At 43.6% G+C, this 25,006-nt stretch overlaps 1 protein-coding gene across 1 annotated transcript; it reads left to right on the forward strand.

Moving 5' to 3' along the window:
- The first annotated feature begins 208 nt into the window (after nucleotides 1-208).
- TEKT2 (tektin 2) lies at nucleotides 209-24,748 on the forward strand. The gene is made up of 10 exons (XM_058196272.1): nucleotides 209-238; nucleotides 2,108-2,275; nucleotides 4,683-4,808; nucleotides 6,957-7,162; nucleotides 7,293-7,436; nucleotides 8,860-8,974; nucleotides 11,672-11,779; nucleotides 15,183-15,326; nucleotides 16,501-16,580; nucleotides 24,222-24,748. The coding sequence occupies exons 2-10, from the start codon at nucleotides 2,120-2,122 to the stop codon at nucleotides 24,433-24,435; spliced, it is 1,293 nt and encodes a 430-aa protein (XP_058052255.1). The 5' UTR covers nucleotides 209-238; nucleotides 2,108-2,119; the 3' UTR covers nucleotides 24,436-24,748.
- Nucleotides 24,749-25,006: the final 258 nt, after the last annotated feature.

Raw genomic sequence — 25,006 nt, forward strand, 5'->3', positions numbered from 1 at the left:
AATTACCCTTCTTAAAAAAATATATATGCCCTAAGAGCAGATTCCACTATTTGAAGCCTTTCCTTACCATCTCATCGTTGCCATGGTCCCCTGCTCCTCCTTTGTAAACAGTTGCAAGAGATGCTTTCTGATTGGCTCCCGGAGAGTGTGGTTGCCTGGCAACCTCCTAAAGTGTGCTTAGCAACCTTGCTGATAACAGAAAAAGCTGCAGGAAGCAGAGGCCAAGTGGAACAGAGAGGTGAGTTGAGGGTGCCAATTTAGGGGAGAAAAGCTTTCCTCTTTCTATCCCAGTATCCCAAATCATCTAGAGTTATCGTTCCTTCTTCAGCAGAACATAACTGTAAAAACTTTTCATCTTCTAACCCAGGGTTTCTCAACCTTAGATTAAGATGGGTGGATTTTAACTCCCAGAATTCTCCTGACTTCATGCTGGCTGGGGACTTCTGGGAGTTGCAGTTCACCCAATCTTAAAGTCGCCAAGGTTGAGCCATGCTGTTCCAACCTGCTGTCTGACTGATTTTATGTTTTTAGATGTTTTAATATTTTTTTTTCTAGTTTTGTATGCCGCCCAAACTCGACTGGTAGTTGGATGCCTAGTAAATTAACAACAACAACAACAAACAACAACAACAATACATAAATGGATGATTTTTATGAGCTCTGTTTGTGGCTTCACTGAATCTATGAGATGGCTGTATCTATTTATATTGCTTCCCCACCCCATTTCTTTTTTTTAAAAAAAAATAACTTTGATGGAAGAAGTTTTTCAACAGAATGAATTAAAAAAGAATAAAGAAAAGTATCTGGAAAGTGGAAAAGAAATATAGAAAGAGGAAAGGAAAAGAAAAGAAAGATTCTAAAGAAGCAGCTTCTGGTCTGCTTAGCAGCTGTTATAAATAGGTTTATATTTTATCTTTTCTCTCCACGGTTAGCTCATAATGTCCTTCTTTCCCTAAGCTGCCCTTTCTAATCATCAGACCCATAAATCACCAGTTCATTTTTCTCTTTTTTTTTTTCCAGCAAAAAGTCCGCAAGAGGTTTCCAGTCACAAACAAATGTGGTTACTGATCTTTCTCTAACCAAGCAATTTAATTTCGCCACCTCTGTCACTTTCACCATGCATTCCTCCGTTGCGGATATCTCAAGAGCCTTTCCATTTTTACTCATATAGAAATCTCGCAGCAGGGATCCTATTAAAAATAAACAGTATGAGTGTGACTCGTTTTTTGACTGACTATCCAGTAATTCCAGTAAAAAAAGAAAAAAAAAGAAAAAGGTTGAAAATTGATGTTTAAAATTCTTTATCTTTCTATATATTTGAACCCAAAGTTTCTGGCTGTTTTAGAAGTCCACTGGGTATGATAAAATGACCATTTGTGTTGTTTCCAACGTACATTTGAAATATCTATACACTTTCTAGAGATTTTTTTTCTGATTTTAAATTCATTTCATCCTCATTTTTGCATGAAGTTTTCCCCCAGTGTCAGTAGCTTTTTGCCTGCTTTTCTCCATACAAACATAGCTACACCCCCCCCCCCACACACACACACACAAAGAGAAGAGAGAAAGACTTTTCTTTTGGTTTTGCATACTGCATTCCTGAATTAATGCATGTTTAGACATTCTTTTTACTAATCTGCTGATCTTTAGATAAGAGAACTGAACTGCAAAATATAGAAAATAAACAGATTTCTCTTCCATTATTCCAATTGAGCATGCCAAATTTGACCGGATGATTAACAACAGCTTTGCCTTGAATATACTACTTGCCATTAAGTTGATACATTGAAGAATATTGGCATGTCACCAGTTTCACATATGTACTTAAATAAGGCACGTTGCATGTCTGTCAAAACAAGCTTTCATATTTTCCTTATGCGAAATATTTAATAATGCCTTTTAAACAATGCCTGTCAAGGAACCAGGAAGCGGAAGGAGGAGAAGCAGGAGGACAATAAACAATGATGGCTTTGCTCATTTGCAAGATGGGTTTGTTCAACGAACTAAAGTTTGAGTAAACCACATCTTAGCTACAAACCATAATGTAAACAAACCACGGCTTGACTGTAATCAATATGCTTTTCTTGTTTTTTGTTTTCTTTTATAGCAGGAAACCGTCATGGCCACTCTGAGTGTAAAGCCAGGCCAGAGGTTCACACTGCCAGATTGGCATACCAATTCTGACCTCCTCTCGAGCAACGCTGAGCGCCAACGCTCCGCTTCCCACCAGATCAGGCAAGAAGCCCGGATCCTTCGCAATGAAACAAATAACCAGGTGGGCAAATGCTGGCTGGGGAATTCTGAGAGTTGAAGTCCACATGTCTTTAATTGCAATAATACTAGAGCAACCAATAGATTTAAACTTAATGTCAACCGCTTTAATCTAGATTGCAGAAAATATGACTTCTGTAACAGAATCATCAGTGCTTGGAATACTTTACCTGACTCTGTGGTCTCTTCTCATAATCCTAAAAGCTTTAACCAAAAACTCTCTACTATTGACCTCACCCCATTCCTAAGAGGACCATAAGGGACGTGCATAAGCGCACAAACGTGCCTACCATTCCTGTCCTATTATTTTTCTTTTTTTTCTTCCTATATATGCTTCCTATATATGCTTATACCTCCTAATATTTATTCATATATATGTTTATATACTATATAACCTTTCTGTATGATACTTATATATATTGTTGTGACAAAATAAATAAATAAATAAAATAAATAAATAAATGTCTTAAACTTGCCGATGTTGAGAAACAATGCAGTAACTGTTCCAGGGCATCTGTGAAGATCTGCAGAAAATGAATATGCTGCCCAAAGTCACTCATTTGTGAGATGGGCAGTATATAAATTGAGAATAGAATAGGAATAGGAATAGGAATAGGAATAGGAATAGGAATAGGAATAGGAATAGGAATAGGAATAGGAATAGAATGGACTGGACTGGACCAGACTAGACTAGACTAAAATAGACTAGACTATACTAGACTAAATAGACTAGACTAGACTAGAGTAGACTAGACTAAAATAGACTAGACTAGACTAGACTAGACTAGACTAGAATAATAGAAATATAAATACACTAGGAATAGAAACAGAAATTGAAATTGAAATAAAAGAATACAGTAGAATAGAATTAATAGAATAGAAATAGAAAGATAGAATAGAATAAAATAATAGAATAGAGCAATAGAGTAGCGTAGCATAGCATGGCATAGCATAGCTTTAAAGGTCAAGTGTGATTGGATACACAAGGAATTTGTTTCCATTGCAGAAGCTCTCAGTGAACATACAAACAACAAAGTAATATAATCATAAGATCCCAATAGGAAAATGCAACAGAAAAGAATAGAAGGATAATAATAATATAGCCATACTACATGAGTAAATATCTTTAGACATAAGACAATACTGTGGTAATTAGGTGTTCAGCAGAGTGATGGCATGGGGGGTGGGGTGGGAACTACCTTTGTGCCTAGTTGTTTTGGCATGCAATGCTCTATTGCAGCATCCTGAGGGGAAGAGTTGAAACATCCAGGATATGAGGTATCTGCAGATAGTTTTTCAGCCCACTTTCTAACCAGTGCAGTATACAGGTCCTCAATAGAAGACAGGCTGGTTGCAATCGTTTTTTCTGCAGTCCTAACTATCCTTTGAAGTCTGTACCTGTCCTGTTTGATTGCTGTACAAACCAGACAGTTATAGAGATACAAATGATAGACTCAATAATTCCTCTTGTAGAACTATATCAGCAGATCCTTGGGCAGCCTAAACTTTCTGAGTTGACGCAGGAAGAACATTCTTTATTGTGCCTTTTTAATAATGGTTCTAATGTTAGCTGTCCATTTCAAATTCTGGGAGATTATAGAACATGAATGAATGAATGAATGAATGAATGAATGAATGAATGAATGAATGAAAAATGCAGAAGTGAAATTGATAATGTTACCAGTAGCAAAATACTGAGATCCTATCTTGGTGCTTGAAGACCATTAGGGTCTGGAAGGAGAAAAAGAAGTGGCTTGCACTCTGGGTCCCCTTGGATCTTGTTTGAATATCAGATGGATGCCATGGTTATGAAAGTCTTTGTACAAGTGTGGCCATTTCTGGAACAGGAGGCTCTGATGACAATCGTTCTTGTCATCTCATGGTGGATTTTAGCAACCCACTTTATATGGGCCTTGAAGGCCATTTAGAACAGAGGTCTCCAACCTTGGTCCCTTTAAGACTTGTAGACTTCAACTTTGCTGGCTGAGGGACTCTGGGAGTTGAAGTCCACAAGTCTTAAAGGGACCAAGGTTAGAGATCCCTGATTTAGAAGATACAATCCAGGTATTTATGGATGTGTCTAGACCTCTGCTACAATGCTGCACTGGCTGCTAAATATCTTCTCGCAATTTGGCTGGTTGTCATTTTTAAAGGTTGGTTTGGCAAGATCTCCATACCTCCAAGGCCAGCTGTTCTGGGTTGAAGCTGCATCTTTGTAGTAAGATCAAGGAAAGAAGGCTTGCTAAGAACTCTACCATTAAGGGAGTGTCATCTTCAAGCATTTCACTGTTGAGCTAGAACGTTTTATCTTTAGAGGCCACATTCTCTATTTAATACATGTCTTTGGTTATATCCTTTCTCAAGAACTGAGCTATCTGAATAGTGATTTGAGGTTTTTTTTCCTCCCCCAGACAAAATGGGATGAGTACGACAACCGCACACGGCTTAATGAGCGTCTTGACATTGTCAATCGATGGAAAGAAACTCTGGATAAGTGCCTCACCGACCTTGACACAGAAATCAATAGCTTGACTCAAGTACGTGACAGACTCATGTCTTCCTCAACCCATCCCATTCTCCAGGAAACTAATAGCAAATCTCTCAAGTTCTGCAGTTCATTCTAAAGACACAACATCAAACCAGATCCTGTATTCCTTCTGAAACGGGTTGTACGGGAAATTTCATGCTCAAAACTACTGCTGTGAACCACTGCTTTCTCAGAACTGGTCACTTTAAGCTCAGAGCATTTGCACACTTCTGGTAGGAAAGATTGGTGGTGGATTGGAGCTAGCACTAAATTTTGGGGAAAGTCTGAGGACAGTAGCAAGGATGAAATGATGCAACATGATTTTGTTTTGAGTTTGAGAGCAGTAAATCCAGGTTTTATTCCCCACTCCCCTCCGTTTCCTCTTATCCTGGAGTAAAAAAGTTTGGAAGATCATAACACACTTCCCTGAATTTGATGGAGAAGTACAGGAAGTCCTTGACTTACAACACTTCATTTAGTGACCGTTCAAAGTTACAATGGCACTGAAAAAGTAGACGTATGGCCATTTGTCACACTTATGACTTTTGCAGCATCTCCATAGTCACATGATCAAAATTCAGATGCCTGGCAACTGGTTCATATTTATGACGGTTGCAGTGTCCCAGGGTCATGTGATCCCCTTTTGCGACCTTCTGACAAGCAAAGTCAACGGGGAATCCAGATTCACTTAACAACCATGCTACTAACTTAACAAATGCAGTAATTCACTTCACCATGGTGGCAAGAAAGGTGGTAAAATGGAGCAAAATTCACTTAACAAATGTCTCGCTTAGCAACAGAAATTGGGGCTCAACTGTGGTTGTAACTCGAGGACTACCTGTACGTTTTACAAGATATATCTCTGTAGTCTGTTTTGTCTGCACCACCCGAGCCAGCCCTGCTGCCAGAAAGTGACTTGGAAAGTGAGGGGGAAAGGCCGTCAGGACTTACCTCAGGAGCACTGGCTCCCCTGGCTCAGCTCCAGGAGCCAGAAGCAGGCCAGGTGGAAGAAATAATGAGGCCTTCATCCCCTGAGTCTTTCTCCCCAGGCCATGCCAGCAGACCCAGCTGACAGCAATCAGGCTTGGTTGAATCCTAGGTTTCGTAGGCAGGAGAGGAGGGAACAACAGAAGCAAGGGTGGGGCAGGCCTAGGAAGTGCTGAATCATGGAGCCACACCCCACAGGATATAAAAGGAAGCAAGAGCTGGTGTGTCTCTTTGTAACAGGCAAATCCACTGATTGACTAGAGCTGAAGTTTGTGACTCACCAGTGTCGTGGAAGATAACGAGGGCTCTTGGCAGACGCTGGCTCTTGGCAGAGCTGATACTGCCGGCTAATTAAGCCATCATTCGGACGGAGGCGGAGGAGGACAGAACAGTAGTCTATCTTCTTAAACTCTTATATATAATGAGGTGGACAAGTAAATAAAGTCCAATATTAAAAAGATGATGGTGTGTTAGAAACATAGATTAATATACACTGCTATATTACGCAATGCATTGCATTAGAATAGAGTTCTTCAAACTTGGCAGCTTTAAGACTTGTGGACTTCAACTCCCAGAATTCTGGGAATTGAAGTCCAAGTTTGAAGAACTCTCCATTAGAATGTGTCAGCTTTGGAAGCCATACTAGGCCGAAGACTTCCATGCGCTGCCACAATTCTCCTCTGTGGGAAAGGAGGGGAGGAGGGTGGTAGTGCAAGGGATGATTAGGCATAACAACATTTTTCTGTTGGTCAAGGTCAGGCTGGGTTCGCATCTGGAGAAGGAGTGGCTGGAGTGATGCTTCGACATAGGATGGTTGAGGATTGGAGATTTTGAAGTTTGTATTATTGAGGGACGAACCGGAATCCCCAGTTTCGGTTTTCATCCAACTGTGCCAGTTTACCTATGCTAGTAAAAGAACTTTGAAAGATGCTGGTTTCGGAGTCATTTCTGCAGGAGGGTTTTTCTGGAATGCTGACAGAATGTTGTTTCTAACATTGAACTTCACTGTGCAGTGAATTAATTGATGAGACTTATCTACAAGTGTAAGCTGAGCCTCAGCAAATAATCCCCACAGAAATGAGTCTATTGTCTCCTACTGCTTCTTTCCAACCTTGTTCTGGCTGAGCCTTGGAGAGCTGTTTCTCCTATTGTGCTTACTCTCCCTTTTCAGATGAAGGAGGCAGCAGAACGTGCCCTTCAAGCTAAAAACCTGCCGTTGGATGTGGCCATTGAAAATCTCACTTACCGCGAGAGTCGCCGAGCCATTGATGTAGTGAAGGACCATGTGGAGGATGAGCTGCACAAGGAAGTGGAAGTGATTGATGCTATCAAGAGAGACCTTCAGCAGAAAGTCAGTGAGGGTTTTGAGCAGCTCTGGTGAGTCACGAAAAATTCTAAGGGGCAAGCAGAACATAGTTATGGGGATCTTAAGGTAGGTTCATGGACTGTGTTTCATGAAGACAAAGATTGTCTTTATTCTAATGCAGTCTTGGTTTATCATTCTCAGCCTCTTGCAGGAGGCCCGGCAGCAGTTAAATTTTGATCACCGAGGGAAGAAGGAAGCCCTGGAGATCGACCAGACCTGTGTTTCTCTCAGTGTCAACTCTCCCAATATCTCCTACAAAGTCAACCCCACTCGGCTGCCAATTGGGTAAGATTAAATGTCTAGAAAGAAGAGATGGAAAGCCTGACAAATAATGAATGAACCATTCAGCTGAATTAATCTGAATTCCTTTTGGTTCCATTAAAATGGCAAATGGGATTTCTACATTTATGGTACCAGGTGGGAATCCATCCATTGTTCTAAAGTGTGCTTTAGGCAGCTTCTCTTCTGTGCTATTTTAAGTCTTTGGGTATTTTTATGATTCTCTATTTTATTTCCAGGCATGAATCACCCTGGCAGCACACACAGCAACATATCACTCATTGATTAAAACCCATAAAAGTAGTTTATAAATGGGTGAGATTTTTCACACCGTGCTTAATAATGCCTTAGTTATATTTATTCAGATTTTTATGTCATTGAGCAAAAATTCCTTCAACCTGGAAGTTCTGTCTCATTCCACTTTGATAGGATTTGCATGGGACAGTACAACAGGACCCAGGTCTGCCCTGTTTCCAGTACAACAGATTTCCGGTACTTTCCCAACTAGTTAAATCTTATATATTTGTGTATTTGGATGTATGTGGCCACCCAACTCAAATAATGCCACTTTGGACAACTTATCCAAAAATGGCATAAATAAAAACAACGATCTACAATCAAATCAATAACAGATGATCTGGCGCACACTCCTCCACTGTCTGCTGAGAACTTACTCATCCATATCCAAACAATGAGGGAATAGTTACGTTTTTAAGACTTTCTTCAAGGCCAGCTCAATCCGAGCCAGCTGAGCACTAGAGAGATTACTCACTGAAAAGCCACCCCATCTAGGTTCCAGGAGGGGACCCCATCTCGGTCCACCCTATTAGAGGCAGTCCCAGAAGTAAGTCATGTCTTGTGCCATGTCGGGGTTTGCAGATGATGACCGATAACTTGAATAGCCCTCAGAAGCTAACACAGAGTTAATGAATTTTGCAAAGAAGTGATGTTACATGGCTCGGGTCTAAGTCAACTCATCAGGGCCAAATTGCCTTGGCCAACTTGCTATGGGACAACTAGCCAACTCATAGTAGGGCAATTCTCTGCAGGTCAGTTCAATTCTGTATTAATCATTTCATTCAGTTACTTTTGATATTGGTGACTATTGTAATTCTTGTATTTCTGTATTGACTTTATTTTTGTTATTATTGGCCATGGTTCCATCAAAATTAATGTAACTTTTGTATTGGTTGAATTGTCCTGTGGGGAGTATTTAATAGCAAGTTGGCTGTGGTGAGAGGTCCTGCAGCGAGTTGGCCATGGCGAGTTGTCCCATTCCGACCTGATGGTGCTAATTTACACATGGGCTTTCTTTTCACCTGTCCGTCGAATCTTGGGAATTCTGAGTCAGGGAAAGAGGTGTATGCTTGAAAGTGGCATGAATGTGAATGAAATAACCAAACCAACAGACCGTGTCTGCCTTTTGTAGAACAATCACACCGGAGCAGTGGGACCAGTTCAGTCAATACAACAAGGATCGGGCAGAGATGGAAATGAAAGCCTCCACAGAGTTGAGAGAGGCCATCGCTCTCACCATTGCGCAGGTTAATAATAGTTTCGCTTCTAGATAACTTAACGGCAAGCAAATTGTTTCAACCACTTCATAATAGTAATAATAGTAAGAGCTCATTGATTAGCCATTAGGCCACATCAAAATACAACGTACAGAACAGTAATAAGACCATGTGTAGCAAAGCAGAGTAAAAGGCAGAACTAAAAGGAAATACAAATCATATTTCTGTGTCCTCCTTCTGCAATTCACCCCAATCAGATCCATGCCTGCAGATCTCAGTTGTACTGTTTTGTTCAGATAAAGGGTGGAGTTACGGACAATGTTTGGGTTCTGATTAGACATGAAATACAGGTAGTCCTCAACTTATGACCAGAATTGGGGACCAGAATTTCCATTGCTAAGCAAGATACTTGTGCAGTGAGTTGCGCCTGATTTTACTACCTTTTTATAAATCGCAGTTGTCAACTGAATTTCTGCAGTTGTTAAGTTGAATTTACTTGGCTGTTAAGTGAATCTGTTTTCTCTCCTTGACTTTCCTTGCCTGAAACCAGCTGGGAAGGTCGCAAATAATGCGGCGGCAATTTTAAATACATGGTGCCAAATGCCTAAATTTTGTTCACATGACCAGGGGATGCTGTGTCTCTAAACATGAGGACCCGTTGCAAGTCCCTTTTTTCAGTGCTATTGTAACTTTGAATGGTTCATACATGAATGGTTGTAAGCTGAGGACTCTACCTGTATGTTGCTTTAATATAAGAATCCCCAAAAGGTTTCATTTAATATAATATTTATAAAGCTTGGCTACTTTAAGATGGGTGGACATCAACTCCCAGAATCCCCCAGCCAGCATGAGTTGTTTTTTTAATTTGCATTTATATCCCGCTCTTCTCCGAAGACTCAGGGCAGCTTACACTATGTCAAGCAATAGTCTTCATCCATTTGTATATTATATACAAAGTCAACTTATTGCCCCCAACAATCTGGGTCCTCATTTTACCTACCTTATAAAGGATGGAAGGCTGAGTCAACCTTGGGCCTGGTGGGGCTTGAACCTGCAGTAATTGCAAGCAGCTGCTGTTAATAACAGACTGTCTTACCAGTCTGAGCCACAGAGGCCCTGAGTTGAAGTCTATGCATCTTAAAATGGCTAAGCTTCAGAAACACCAATCTAATCTGCAATGCAATCTCTCCCCCCCCCCTCTCTCTCCCTCCCTCTCCCCTTGCCTCCCACTCTCTTCCTCTCTCTGAATCTCCACTTGGCATTCAAATAATATACAAGCTATATCCTCTGTCTGTAATAGAAGCAGTGTCTGAAGTTTAGGCTGTACAGAAACCCTTTTTCTTCATTTCATTTCATAAGCTTTCTCAGTTAAAGATAAAATATTAAAACACCAACCTATGTTAATAGAACGACACACTGAGATGTGAGATTGGACAGCATCAAATTATATATTTGGAATTCATCTTTAGAAGAAACAGAATAAGAGAGTTTTAGAGGGGCATTACAGAAACCATTCTGAAAATTTCAGAAAAAAAAATGCTACAGGGATGCATTATCTTATAGTATACTATTTGGGAATAAGAAGGATTGTGTTTTTTGACCTGTTGTTGATGTGTGATTGTGATAATAACTGAATAATAATTGAAACTGAAAGACTTTGGGCCAGTCACTCTTTCTCAGCCTAACCTACCTCACAGGGTTATTGTTGTGGAGGAAAATGTAGGCTCTAAATCAAATAAATAATATATATAAATATTATTGTTTGTGTACTAGTTCTATCTATTGCTTGAGAGAGAATCCAGAAAAAAACAAATTACAGTGTGTGTGTGTGTGTGTGTGTGTGTATTTTTCTTTCTGAATTCTCCCCAATGTTTAAATGGGTATAGCATCATTCTGGCAGTCAATGCTTTAAAAAGAACAGTGGTAGTAGGTATAGTGATAAGTGCATTTAGGACATATATAATGCTTAATTTAGATGTCAAAACCCAGATTGACATTTCAATACATTGAATGATTTCAGCCAGTTTTCGTTCTCAGCCAAATTCATTTCACAGAACTGGTATGTCCTTGAAACACTTGAAATTAAATGTGGAACAGGGGTGGAATGCTACCAGTTTGGGCCGGTTCTCCCGAACTGGTAAAAGTACCAGTTCGGACAAACTGATAGTAAAAAAAATGCTACCAGTTCGGGTGAACCGGTATATCCAACTATCAGCTGTGCCATGCGATTTAAATTCGCTAGAAAGCAGGAAATCCTGCTTTCTAGCAAATCTAAATCACGCGACACAGCTGTTTCCCCTCCCTCCCTGTTCTACTTAAAAAAGGCTTCTTAATCCTCCTTTTTCAGCACTGCGTGGTAGCGTCTGCAATGCGCCTGCACGTGAAGTGCGCATTTGACACGCACTGCGCATGTGCATGCGAAGCGAACCAGTAGCAGACTTCAGAGCATTTCACCCCTGATGTGGATATGGTAGAAAGAAAACCCTCACCATGGAACCTATAATGATGCTAAGCAAGCTCCACCCATTTCTAATGTGTATTTACATACAAATAGGCAGAATTTCAATGGCATCATTGCGACTTCCGTCTTGTCTTTCTGACCACACCAGAGGGAGATCGCCAGCTGTGGACAAGCAAAACGGCTGTTAGCCCTATAAGGAGAAAAATCTTCTTTAATTAATTACAGTTTCTCTGTCTACTCTTTTGACCTGAGTTTTTCCTTCCTAGACCGACAATGAGTTAGAAGCTCAACGTGTCGCTACCGAATTTGCTTTCCGGAAGAGGATCCATGAACTGGAAAAAGCTCTTGACGAGCTGAGATGGCAAGAAAAGAACGTTAGTCTTCCGCTCGGGCAGGAGACGGATCAAATTTGTAAAGAGATCCTTCAGCGTTTGCATGTATAGAATGAATTTGGGTCAAGCTGAGGTTCTCCCAGGAATGGTAACATGGATTAACTTCAGAGGGATGTCCAGGGGATTAAACAAAGTATTGCTAATTCTCAGAATTTCCCATAACACTTCCTCTTCCTTCTTGAGAGAATAATACAGGAAAGAGGGAAGTTGAATTTGAGAAGCTGATGCACTTCTGGTCCTGCTTTTCAACAGGAAGGGAGCAGATTCTTCTTGATTTGCACATTCCCCAAGGAATACAGAATTGAAGAATAGGTAGTCCTCGATTTATGATCACAGTTGGGACTGGGATTTCCAGTCGCTAAGTGATGCATTTGTTAAGTGAACCATCACGTGACCAGACCCAATTTCGTGACCACTTTTACCATAGTCATTAAGCAAATCATGTGGTTGTTAAGTGAATGCAGCTTTCCCAATTCATTTTGCTTGTTGGAAGCTGGCCGTGCCAATCGTGATCATGTGACCCCAAGAAACCGCAAGTATCGGAAATGCAACCTGGTTGCCAAGCGCCCATATTGTGATATTGTAACTGCGAGGGTGGTGTGATAGTCTTTTTTTTTTTTGAGCATGGTTTTTGCCAAGGCTATTGTAACTTCCAACCATCATGCAATAAACAGTCATAAGTCAAGGACTACCTGTACTTGGAGCCTCTGAAGATAGTCTAGGAATATGTAGGAGGACATATGTTGGTCGCAACAGGAGTTACCAAGGTGCTACTCCAAAGCAAGGAATGGCCCAGAGTGTCCATAGATGTGCCTTATAATATATGTGGGTATATGCATATTTATTTATTTGTCATGTTTATGTAGTGTATAGTATAGGTGGAGACCCTTTGAGAACTGCATGCAGTGAAATTTCACTTTAATATATGCTGATTAGTGTACATTTAAAGTGACAATAAAATTATTCTAAGTCTAAGTGTGCAGAAGAAGGGATGTGGTGGCTCAGTGGCTAAGACGCTGAACTTGTCATTCAAAAGGTTGGCAGTTCAGCGATTTGAATCCCTAGTGTCCGTGTAACAGGGTGAGCTCCCGTGACTTGTCCCAACTTCCGACAACCTAGCAGTTTGAAAGCACGTAAAAAATGCAAGTAGAAAAAGAGGGACCACCTTTGGTGGGAAGGTAACAGTGTTCCGTGCGCCTTTGGCGTTGAGTCATGCTGGCCACATGACCAAGGAGATGTTTTTGGGCTCTTTGGCTTTGAAATGGAGATGAGCACTGCCCCCTAGAGTCGGGAATGACTAGCATATATGTGCGAGGGGAACCTTTATCTTTAAGTGTGCAGAGCCAGAAACAACTTGTAGGACAGGACGTTTCAGCGTTCCAGGCTTATGCACCACAGGCTTAGATAGGGGTTATGAGGACTTGGGTTACTTCAGATTCAATATATTGTGCAAATACCAGAAAATGGGTTATATCAGTGACTTCGTTGGTAAGCAGAGATCTCAGTATGATTATGAATAAATTTTTAAAAAATCAACAAATGAATGAAATAATCAAATTATAAACAAGAACTCAAAAATAGTCGAGAAAAGCTACATTAATTCTTGTGGACTTTTTATGCCTTGCTCAGTTGCTCTCCTGCCAACAACATCGTAACTTCCATGTGTCTCCCTCCCTATGACTCATTCCCAGCTATAAAAAACAATGATAGAAAGAACTTCCCCAATTTCTTCACAAAGTAACTTTGAGTAGTGGGAGTTTATGCTTGCACTGGCTGCTGTTAATGAGAGAACATCAGAAGAAACGCCACACTTGCTTCTTAAAAAGGGGTTTCCTCCAGAGGTGCCTCCAAAGTGCTTTTTTAAGAGGCAACTGAAGCTTCTTGGATGGAGGTGTTGAGGGTCTTCTGCAATATGAAGAAGGATGGAGCTGATTCAATTTGGGGGGTGGGTGGGAATGGCAGGTACTACAGCAGAGAAGATACATTTCCTGGGAGCCCCCAGACATAAACCCTTAGCTGATATGCAGGACATCTTCTCTGCCAGATCTAAAAAGATGAGCTGATGCACATGTTCTGTGGGTGATTTGATTGCCATCCTAAGGGGAAAGAAAATTGGGGTACATCCACTTCGAGTTTCTGCCACTGTGTCAGACTGGATCTAAAGGTACAGTAATGCCAGGGGGCTGCATAAAGCTGTACCTGCTGTAAGACTGTCAACATTTTAGGAATCTTAACCAGATTGTGCCCTAGAGAGGGTTAGCCCACTGCTGAATTACTGGATAGGATAGATGGCATCATGCTTCTGTGGGAAGGCAGCTCTGGATATTCCTGTATTCCAGGGGTCTCCAAACTTGGCAATTTTAAGGCTTCTAGATTTCAACTCCCAGCATGGCTGGCTGAGGAATTCTGGGAGTTGAAGAGGGCTAGGGCTAGGGCTAGGGCTAGGGCTAGGGCTAGAATAGAATAGAATAGAATAGAATAGAATAGAATAGAATAGAATAGAATAGAATAGAATAGAATAGAATTCTTTATTGGTCAAGTGTGATTGGACACACAAAGAATTTGTCTTTGGTGCATATGCTCTCAGTGTACATAAAGAAAAAATAAAATATATTCGTCAAGATACAACACTTAGTGATAGTTATAGGATACTAATGAGCAATCAAATCATACTAAGAAACAATAAAAACAATATAAGTTGTAAAGCAACATGGATATAGCCATAAGTGGGAAGAGATAGGTACTAGTAAGGATGAGAAGAATAGTAATACAGGCTTAGTAGTTAATTTGACAGTGTTGAGGGAATTACTTGTGTAGCAGAGTGATGGCGTTTGGGAAAAAACTGTCCTTGTGTCTTGTTGTTTTGGTGTGCAGTGCCTATAGTGTCATTTTGAGGGTAGATGTTGAAGCAATTTATATCCAGGTTGTGAGAATTAAAACATCTTCGAAGAGAAACAAACAAGTCCAATTGCCTCTTGAAAAAGCACTTTTGGGACAACTATGATCTGGATGACTGAGAATCTCCATAGGCCTGCAGAGGTGTGAATATCAACTCCCAGAATTCCCCAGCCACCATACAATTCTGGGATTTGGAAGTGTCCTAGAAGATTGCCATAGGCAGAGCTCCATGTATCTTACATTATGTAGGTAACATTAGTTTCTCCTGAAGTCTGGCCCAAATCTTTCTTGGTCCTGCCACAAGAGCTCCTGCATGCAAAATTCACCCTAACGTGAGCTGTAACCCCATTCCTATGCCTGCCTTTTACATGGAGTTGGCAGCATTTTTGAATCGCCAGGAAAAATATTAGGGAATTGGTCACCCATGATTTCTACACTCTATTTGTATGGTGTTTCTGAAAGCAAACCATGACTGTGTTTCTTCCAGACATTGGAAGAAATTGCTGACATGGAGGAGGACATTCGACGTCTGGAGGAAGATCTCCGAAGGAAAATGGCCAGTCTGAAATTGGTTCACACTCGCCTGGAGACTCGGACTTACCGTCCCAACATGGAGCTTTGCCGTGACCAGGTACAGGAGGCTTTTAAGGCTAGAAAGGCAACAGTGGGGACCAGTGGGGGCAGCAGTGGGGGCAGCACTGAGTCTCTGATTATGCATGAAGGTGGAGAGAAAGCATAACATTTCCATGAAAGAGATGTGGATACTGAAAGAAGAGACTGCTTGTAGCTTAGGTTTGAACCGTGTGATCCTTAATGCTTTCTGAGCTGGGTTGTTTTCTTGATGTGCACTGATGATGTTACCTAGCTTGGTAATGAAATGTCTTCAATAAAACAACCCAGCTCAGAGAGCACCAAGGACTTTACAAGGGCTTTCGTGGAGGAGTCTAGTTTGGATGACTCCTAGCGTCCACTTAATTTAGATGCAAGAAGATTGAGGGTGGCTGTTCTCTGTAGAGATAATCCTCACTTAATAATCGGTTATTTAACAGCTGTTTGAAGTTACAACAGCCATGGAACATGAGCTGTGATGGGGCAGTGGTTAGAGTGCAGTACTGCAGGCTACTTCTGCTGACTGCCGGCTGACTGCAATTTGGCAGTTCAATTCTCACCAGGCTCAAGGTTGACTGAGCCCTCCATCCTGCCAAGGTGGGTAAAATGAGGACCCAAATTGTTGGGGGCAATAGGCTGATACTCTGCAAACTGCTAGAGCGGGCTGTAAAGCACTGTGAAGAGGTATATAAGTCTAAGGGCTATTGCTGTTGCTACTTTATGGCCCATGAAACACCCCTGGCCATTGTAAGTCCCCACTATGGTCAGCCATTTTGTGGAGAAAATAAATAATAATAAACCCACAAATAAATGGGTTTGCTTAATAACTGCTGTGTTCACTTAATGACTGCCACGAAAAAGCCTGTAAAATTACTTTCAGTCACGTGGCTACCTCAACATATGACCGCAGTTTAAGGTGAAGACTACTTAATAATAATAACAGAGTTGGAAGGGACCTTGGAGGTCTTCTAGTCCAACCCCCTGCCCAGGCAGGAAACCCTACACCACTTCAGACAAATGGTTGTTCTAACACCTTCTTAAAAATTTCCAGTGTTGGACCATTCACCACTTGTGGAACACAATTCTTTATAGCAGGAAGTGGTAATATCGAAAGAGTTCTATAGACTTCTCTGATCAGTCTGGCCTTTGCTATTTCTGAACCCTGAATTGCTTGCTTTCTGTCTCCTTAACTCTAGGCTCAACATGGATTAACAGATGAAGTTCATCAACTAGAAGGCACAATAGCTGCATTAAAGCAAAAAATGGCACAGTCACAGTAAGTTGTAGTGTTTATTTTAGTTCTAGTCACACCTTAGGCTCAAAGTCAGCTTGGTGTCCAGAGGTGGGTTTCAGCAGGTTCTGACCAGTTCTGGAGAACTGGTACCACCTCTGACTGCCCCCCCACCAGCTGATCAGGAGGAAATGAAGATTTTGCAGTATCCTTCCTCTGGAGTGTGGTGGGAAGGGAGATTTTACAATATCCTTCCCCTGCCACGCCCACCAAGTCACACCCACAGAATTGGTAGTAAAATTTTTTGAAACCCACCACTGTCGGTGACCTTGGGCCAGTCACTTGCTCTCATCCCAAAAAAGAAGTTAATGGCAAGCTACTTCTGAAATCTTGTCAAAATAATTGCAAGGACTTGTCCAGGCAGACATGAGGAATAAAAAGCTGACTCAAAGGAATACAATATAAAATAAATCCGGCATATATCCGTGTATACAGCCTTCGCACATAAAACAACCTTCGAATTTTTAACCAAAATACTGTGAAAAATGCACCACTTGCAGATAAGCCAATAGTGAAAATTAAAACATGAAAACGTTGAGGATCATATTATCTGCGGGTGGTGGTATTTTGGTTAAAATTCAAGGCTCAGGTTATCCATGCATGGACTTATCCACATGTACAAACAGTAAGTATGATTAAAGATGAATTTTAATACCTTTGCATGCAACATCCTTTAAAAACAAGGAGAACCCTTACCGTTTATGTTAAGTTCGGGAAGTAACGAGGCTGGAGACCAGGGTAGTGACAACAGCTCTTTAATATAGGGTGAACCCAGCGACAGGCTGGGGGAAAAACCTCTCCTTTTATACAGTTCTGCTGGAGGCTTTGTCCAATCAGCAACGTGCTGATTTCCCGCTTAAATATTTAAAGGTACAAACATAAATACATAACACTCCTCCCCTCCCAGAAAACACTTTGCCTCTATTTACATATTTATTTACATGTTATTTTTCGACGTAGTCACGCAAATAACCTGGGCGTCTCCTAGTTCTTTCTGACCTGCGCGGTTCAGTTCTGGGTGGTGTTTTGAGCTGGTCAGAGGGGCTGTTTTCTCCTCCCAGCTCTCTCTCTGAGCCAACGGGCTCTGGATTATTGGCTGACTCTTTTTCTTGGCCATCCGGCCTTGGATTACTTCTGAAACTTTCCCAGCTGTTTCCCTCGGGAACCTGATGGCGTCGCTGGAACTCTGGGACCTCAGCTAAGTCTTGCGCCTCCCGGTCATTGTCAGCTGTGAATTCAAATTGGTATTGGTCATGATTTGTTTCATTTGGTTCGGTTTGATCAGTTATTCGTTTCCTTAACTGATCTATGTGGCGCCTCCACACTCGGTTGTCTGGTAGCTCTACCACGTACGATTTTGGCCCGGTTATCTTTATTACTTGGCCTGCGAACCAACTAGGGCCGCCCCCATAGTTTCGGGCCCACACCGTCGCCTATGCTCATTTCCCTTGTCTTTTCTAATTCCCCCTTGTAACCCTCTGGTGTGTAATGGGGATTCAAACGGTCAAGTGGGCACCGGAGTTTCCGTCCCATCAGTAATTCGGCTGGGCTTTTCCCTGTGGCCGTGCTTGGGGTTCTGTGCTGGACGGCTAGGAAAAGTCTATCTTTGTTTGCCAGTCACCTGGTTTTAGCCACAACATGGCCAAAGCTCAACAAGGGAGGGAGGGGGAAGGGAAGAGGCTGAGGGCCTCAAAGCAAACTAGATTATGTAAACTAAGTCAGTGAGATGGGGGCAATTTGGATTTTATTTCCACTTTATTTTTTCAACTGCGAGATAGTGAAGGATTTTAGTGCAGTTTTTGTGCATTTTCTTCTTCCGAGCATGGCAGGAAGTTGTGAGTTCAGTTTTCAGCAATGGTCAGTGGGGATGCCTAAGGCTGCAAGAAGAAGATGTGTGGGCTGTCTTGTGACCCTGCGGCTGCAGTTGCCCACATCTGCAATAATTACCTGTGAAATAATTAAACCTGATTGCAAATCAAACCAATACATATACTTGTTTTTATGATTGTATGCCCCCTAGAGGTTCCTCTAGGTAAGATGGGTGACATAAAAGATAAACAAATAAATATTTATTAGTATATGGCATTATTACAATAGCCAGAAGACCACAATACTATTGCAGAGTAATAGTTTGGTTTGCCGAGGTACCAGCCCTGTTATAGGACACACTTGCATGCTTCCAAGGTGTCCCACATCTAATACGGTATTTATCCCGCTTGAGATTTTAATACGTGTGCACTTCAACTCCCAGAATCTCCCAGCCAGCATGAGTTGAAGTCTATTTATCTTAGGCAAGCTGCCTTCGCACCAAAGAGAAAGTTGAGCAGCTCTTCCTGCAGTATCAACTAAGGCCTCCTCCCTTCCTGGAGCTGCCTGACAAGTGGGCACTGTAAAGAAGAAGGTTCAGAGGTGTTAGGAAACTGACTGACTGCACAGAGCACCAGCTCATCCCTTATGTTATGTATTCTTGTATATACCTTTAAATATTTGGGCGGGAAATCAGCACGTTGCTGATTGGACGAAGCCACCAGCAGAACTGTATAAAAGGAGAGGTTTTTCCCCCAGCCTGTTGCTGGGTTCACCATATATTAAAGAGCTGTTGTCACTACCCTGGTCTCCAGCCTCGTTACTTCCAGAACTTAACACTGGCGACGAAGGTGGGATATCGAGGCTAAGGAGAACCAGAACCGAGCTGAAGCACGATAGACCCGAACCCAGCAAACACAGGGCAGAAAAGCGGAGATGGCGAGTTACACTCCGCCCGCACTGCTTGACCCGCTAAAGAGAAATGGGGAACGATATGACCCGTTTGAAAGCTTAGAAGCCAACGAACTGCAAGGAGTTCCAGATAACCGCAAAAGGGCCTATTTCTTAAGCCACTGTGGTCCTGAGGTCATTGATATCGCGGAAGCCCTGGCAGGGCCAACGCCGTTACAATCGGTGTCGTGGCCAACTCTACAGGCTTTACTAAAAACCATTTCGCTGCGCCGTCCAAATACGTGCGGCGGTTTGAATTTGGAGAGCGAAGGCAGATGGAGGCGAATCCATCGGTGACTACATGGCGCTGAAAGCGTCCAAGGACTGCGGATACCGAGACCTGGGCGAGGTGCTCCTCGAGCAACTCATCCGAGGGGTCAGAGACATCCGTTTGCGGCGGCGGCTGCTAGCAAAGAGCAACCTAACGCTGGCCACCGCTCTGGACGAAGCCAGAGCACATGAAATGTCCACCCAAGCGGCGGAGACACTGCAAAAGCCTGTCCCACCAAAGGCGAGCGTGAAGCCAACCCCAGTGCACCAGGAGGAGGTTCAGACCGAATCCGACGGTGAAGATGAGGAAGGGGTCTGCCGAACCGAGAAACGCGACAAAGGGGACAGAGACGAATGCGGAAGCTGCGGTGGTCAACACCAGCGCCAACGCTGCAAGTTTAAGGACGCGACATGTCGGCGGTGCGGAAAGAAAGGGCACCTAGCTCAAGTTTGTCGAGCGGCCCAACCTTCCCGCCGAAAATTCAAATCGGCCAATCAGAGCGCGGAATCGGCAAGGCGACCCGCGATTGGCTCAAACAAAAAAGGCGCGGATTCAAACCAAACGACTGTGGTCATAGGCCGCGCACACCAGTGGAGAAGAAGACCTCCACCAAACCAAAAATAGAGGGAGTACGGTGCCGGCCCGAAGTAGACACGGGATCAGCGATCACCATCATGTCCTGGGACACTTTGGCGAAGTCACTGCCGCCAGTCGCGAAGCGCCACCTGCAAGCACAACGGCTACGAGTCCACGACTACCAAGGGAATCGCATCCCTGTTCGAGGGACCACCTCCGTCCGAGTCGAGTACGGACCACACAAGAAGACCCTGCCCATCACGATCGTCGAAGGGACCCTGCCCAGTCTGTTGGGACTAGACTGGTTTCGTGCCCTGGGCATGGGAGTGACTGGCATCTACAGAAGTGACTGTAACCTGAAAGACATTCTCTTTAACGAGGTCAAGATGTCTTCAAGGACTGCCTGGGCAAGTACAAGGGGACCCCTATTTCCTTCAACTTAGACCCCCAGGTAGCTCCCATTAGGCTTAAGGCGAGGAGAGTCCCTTTTGCCCTAAAACCAAAAATTGACAAGGAGCTAGATAAGCTCATAAATCAGGGGATCTTGGTGCCAGTCGATCACGCAAAGTGGGAGACGCCAATCGTCACCCCAATAAAACCAGACGGGTCAATTAGAATTTGCGCTGACTACAAGGCGACACTTAACAAAGCCTTACAGAAAAGCGCTTACCCGGTTCCCGTGGTGCAACACTTGCTGCACTCTTGGGGACAAGGGCAAGTCTTTCCAAAGTTAGACTTGCCCCAAGCCTACCAACAACTGCCCGTAGACGCCCGCACAGCCGAAGCCCAAACGATTGTAACGCACAGGGGGGCCTTCAAGTGCACCCGATTGCAATTTGGGGTGAGTGTGGCACCAGGGCTGTTCCAAAACCTAATGGAACGACTTCTGCAAGGGCTCCCAGGGGTAGTTCCCTACTTCGATGATGTCCTGATTTCAGGGGAAAACGTAGAGGAATTGGGGGAGCGGTTGAGAAAGGTTCTGGGCATTTTCCGGACAGCCGGATTAAAAGTCAAGGTAAACAAATGCCAGATAGGGGTCGAATCCGTCGAATTCTTGGGCTACCGGATAGACAAGAAAGGAATTCACCCCACTGAGAGCAAGGTCAAGGCAATTAGAAAGGCTCCAGCGCCCAAAAACAAAGCAGAGCTACAGGCATTCCTGGGGCTAGTGAATTTTTACGCGGTTTTTTAAAAAAATAAAGCGACCGTTGCTGAACCGCTGCATAGGCTTTTAGGAAAAAATACTGTTTGGTCTTGGGGAAAGTCGGAAAATAGGGCTTTCGAAGCAGTAAAAAACCTGCTCTCAAGTGACAGCCTGCTCATCCAATATCATAACTCATTGCCCCTAGTGCTGGTTTGCGATGCCTCCCCTTACGGGGTGGGGGCTGTACTCAGCCATAGACTTCCAAACGGCACAGAAGCCCCCATAGCCTTTTACTCTAGAACGATGTCCTCCCCAGAGAGGAACTACAGCCAATTAGATAAAGAAGCACTAGCCATTGTGTCAGGGGTGAAAAAATTCCACGAATATGTTTTTGGGCGGAATTTTGAAATCGTGACTGACCATAGACCGCTACTAGGGATACTGGCTGGCGACCGCCCAACGCCTGTGGCACTTTCGCCACGCTTAACCCGATGGACTATTTTCTTAGCCGCTTATTCGTACAAGCTACAGCATCGACCAGGAAAAGAAGTGGGGCATGCAGACGCGTTAAGCAGATGCCCACTACCAGGGGCCATCGAAGACCCTACGCCGGGGACGCCCATCCTACTTATTGACTCTTTGGACTCTGGCCCAGTCACATCTAAGGAAGTGGCTTGGGCATCATACCGGGACATTATGTTAAGGACTGTACTCGGTTGGGTACAAAGAGGGTGGCCCGCTACCGGGCTTAACGGTTTAAGGAATTTGTTAAAACGGATGAGCTCTCGGCTCAAGGGGGGTGCCTGTTATGGGGTGATCGTGTGGTAATCCCCGATAAACTAAGGGGAAAAGTACTGGACCTCCTCCACGAGGGCCACCCAGGGATCGTCCGAATGAAGGGGCTAGCGAGAAGCTATGTGTGGTGGCCACTCATGGACTCAGAGATTGCTGAGAGGGTGGGGAAATGCCAGGCTTGCCAAGAGTCCAGACCCCTACCCCCAACAGCCCCAGTCAGGGAATGGGAAAAACCCCAAGGGCCCTGGTCAAGAATTCACATTGATTTTGCTGGCCCCTTCCATGGCCAAACTTTCCTAGTGGTTGTCGACGCATTCTCTAAATGGTTGGAGATCATACTCATGAAATCCACTACAGCCGAGGCAGTAATCGCAGCCCTGCGCCACTTATTCGCAACCCACGGGTTGCCTGACACTCTGGTGTCCGACAACGGGCCGCAATTCACGGCAGCCCAGTTCGAAGAATACTTGGCAGAGGAGGGCATCCGACATGCCCTCTCTGCGCCCTTCCACCCTGCGTCGAATGGCCTTGCAGAGCGTTCCGTCCGGAGCGCTAAGGAGGCATTGTCCAGGCTCAAGCCAGGTAACTGGCAAACAAAGATAGACCTTTTTCTGGCCGTTCAGCACAGAACCCCAAGCACTGCTACAGGCAGAAGCCCAGCCGAACTATTGATGGGACGGAAACTCCGGTGCCCACTTGACCGTTTGAGTCCCCATTACACACCAGAGGGTTACAAGGGGGAAATAGACAAAACAAGGGAAGTGGGCATAGGCGACCGAGTGTGGGCCTGCAACTACGGGGACGGCCCAAGTTGGCTCGCAGGGCAAATAATAAAAGCAACCGGCCCAAAGTCATACTTGGTCGAATTACAAGACAACCGAGTATGGAGGCGCCACATAGATCAGATAAGGAGACGAATAACTGAACAACCTAAGCCACAGGAAATAAATTATGACCCCTCCTTATTTGAACCCACAGCTGACCATGACCCGGGGGAGGCGCAAGACTTAGCTGAGGTCCCGGAGGTCCAGCGACGCCATCAGGTTCCCGAGGGAAACGACTGGGAAAATTACAAAAGTAATCCAGGGCCGGATGGCCAAGAAAAGGAATCTGCAAATAATCCAGGGCCCGATGGCCTAGAGAAAGAGCTGGGAGGAGAAAACAGACCCTCCGAACAGCTCAAAACACCACCCAGGACTGAACCGCGCAGGTCTGAAAGAACTAGGAGACGCCCAGGTTATTTGCGTGACTATGTCGAAAAATAACATGTAAATAAAATGCAAATAGAGGCAAAGTGTTTTCTGGGAGGGGAGGAGTGTTATGTATTCTTGTATATACCTTTAAATATTTGGGCGGGAAATCAGCACGTTGCTGATTGGACGAAGCCACCAGCAGAACTGTATAAAAGGAGAGGTTTTTCCCCCAGCCTGTTGCTGGGTTCACCATATATTAAAGAGCTGTTGTCACTACCCTGGTCTCCAGCCTCGTTACTTCCAGAACTTAACACCTTACCACTGAAGTGGTACCTATTTATCTACTTGCATAGAACATGCTTTCAAACTGTTAGGTGGACAGAAGCCGAGGAGAGTTATGGGAGCTAACCCTGCCACACAGTCCTAAGACTCGACTCGCCAGAGCAGAAACCATCTCCGGCGACATGTCACAAACAAACAAACAAACAAACAATTTCATTTGGTCTAACCTATCTTGAGAGATGTATAAAAGCCTGTCCTACTATCTCTAGATCCATGGTAAACAATAGCTAGCAGTGTGTTCACAGACATGTTGTCTTCATGGAGCTGGTAAAATGATCATCAGCTGGGAAATCTGCCAATGGGGAGAAAAAAACTTCTGGTCCATCATACTTTTCTCTTTAAGGGGAAATGGTTTTTGGTGGTAATGGGAAGGGATGATCTTGCAATATCAGTTGGGAAATCGTGTTGCTCACTCCCTTTACTAGTTTCAGATGTTTCCTATTTCCATCCCTCGGTAATAAATGTTAGAATGAGATTGAAGTGGGAAGATTTGCAATTTTTAGTTCACCTGGAAAGAAGCTGCAACCATCTTCTCTTCATTTTTGCAGGGATGCTTTGGATGCCCTCTATAAGCACCTGTACCGCATCCAGACAGATATTTCCTGCAAGATGAACTCTCTGGTGTTGGATAACAAATGCATGGATGGCAGGCGAAAGCTGACGGTTCCGGCTGAGAGATTTGTGCCAGAGGTGGACACTTTCAACCGCACCACCAACCGTACTCTCTCGCCCCTCAAAAGCCGGCAACTGGAGCTGGCCTAGGATAACTGAGAACATTGTAGACCTTTGCAGGATTGACCTCCAACCAAGCCAGGCTACGGTCTGCGCTGGTTTAGAACGACTCAAGTCATCCTCTCCTTGCCCCTTCCCAGAGTTGTGTATTTGCCCTTTATTTGATTCTCACAGCTTTGGTATATTGCATGAAAAAAGGTTGGATAACTAATTAAAAAGGCTGCCCTTGGTGTCGTCAAGCCATTAAGATTCATGAGTGGTTTTTGATGCTACTTGAGATTTCTGACAAGCTTGCTTCAACTTGTGCACAGCTAGACATTTCATCAATGCCAGGTGCTAGAGAAAAATCTGCAGGAGGGGAACTCCTGAATTTCCATCCCCATTTAAGAGTTTTCTCTCCTTTCTAAAGATGAGGTTAATTTTGTCTACTTAAGCAGGATACTGAAGTATTTCCATATCCCAATTTCATGATGGGTTTGCAAGAAAGCTCCAACGATCACAGGGACCTGGGTTGAAGTGGTTGGTTGGAATCAGGAAATAAATTCATTCATATAAATCTGCCAAGGGAAAGTAAGGAGGAAGGAAACAATTTACGAGGTAA

This window comes from Ahaetulla prasina, chromosome 10 (assembly GCF_028640845.1).
Source record: "Ahaetulla prasina isolate Xishuangbanna chromosome 10, ASM2864084v1, whole genome shotgun sequence".
NCBI classification, from domain to species: domain Eukaryota; kingdom Metazoa; phylum Chordata; class Lepidosauria; order Squamata; family Colubridae; genus Ahaetulla; species Ahaetulla prasina.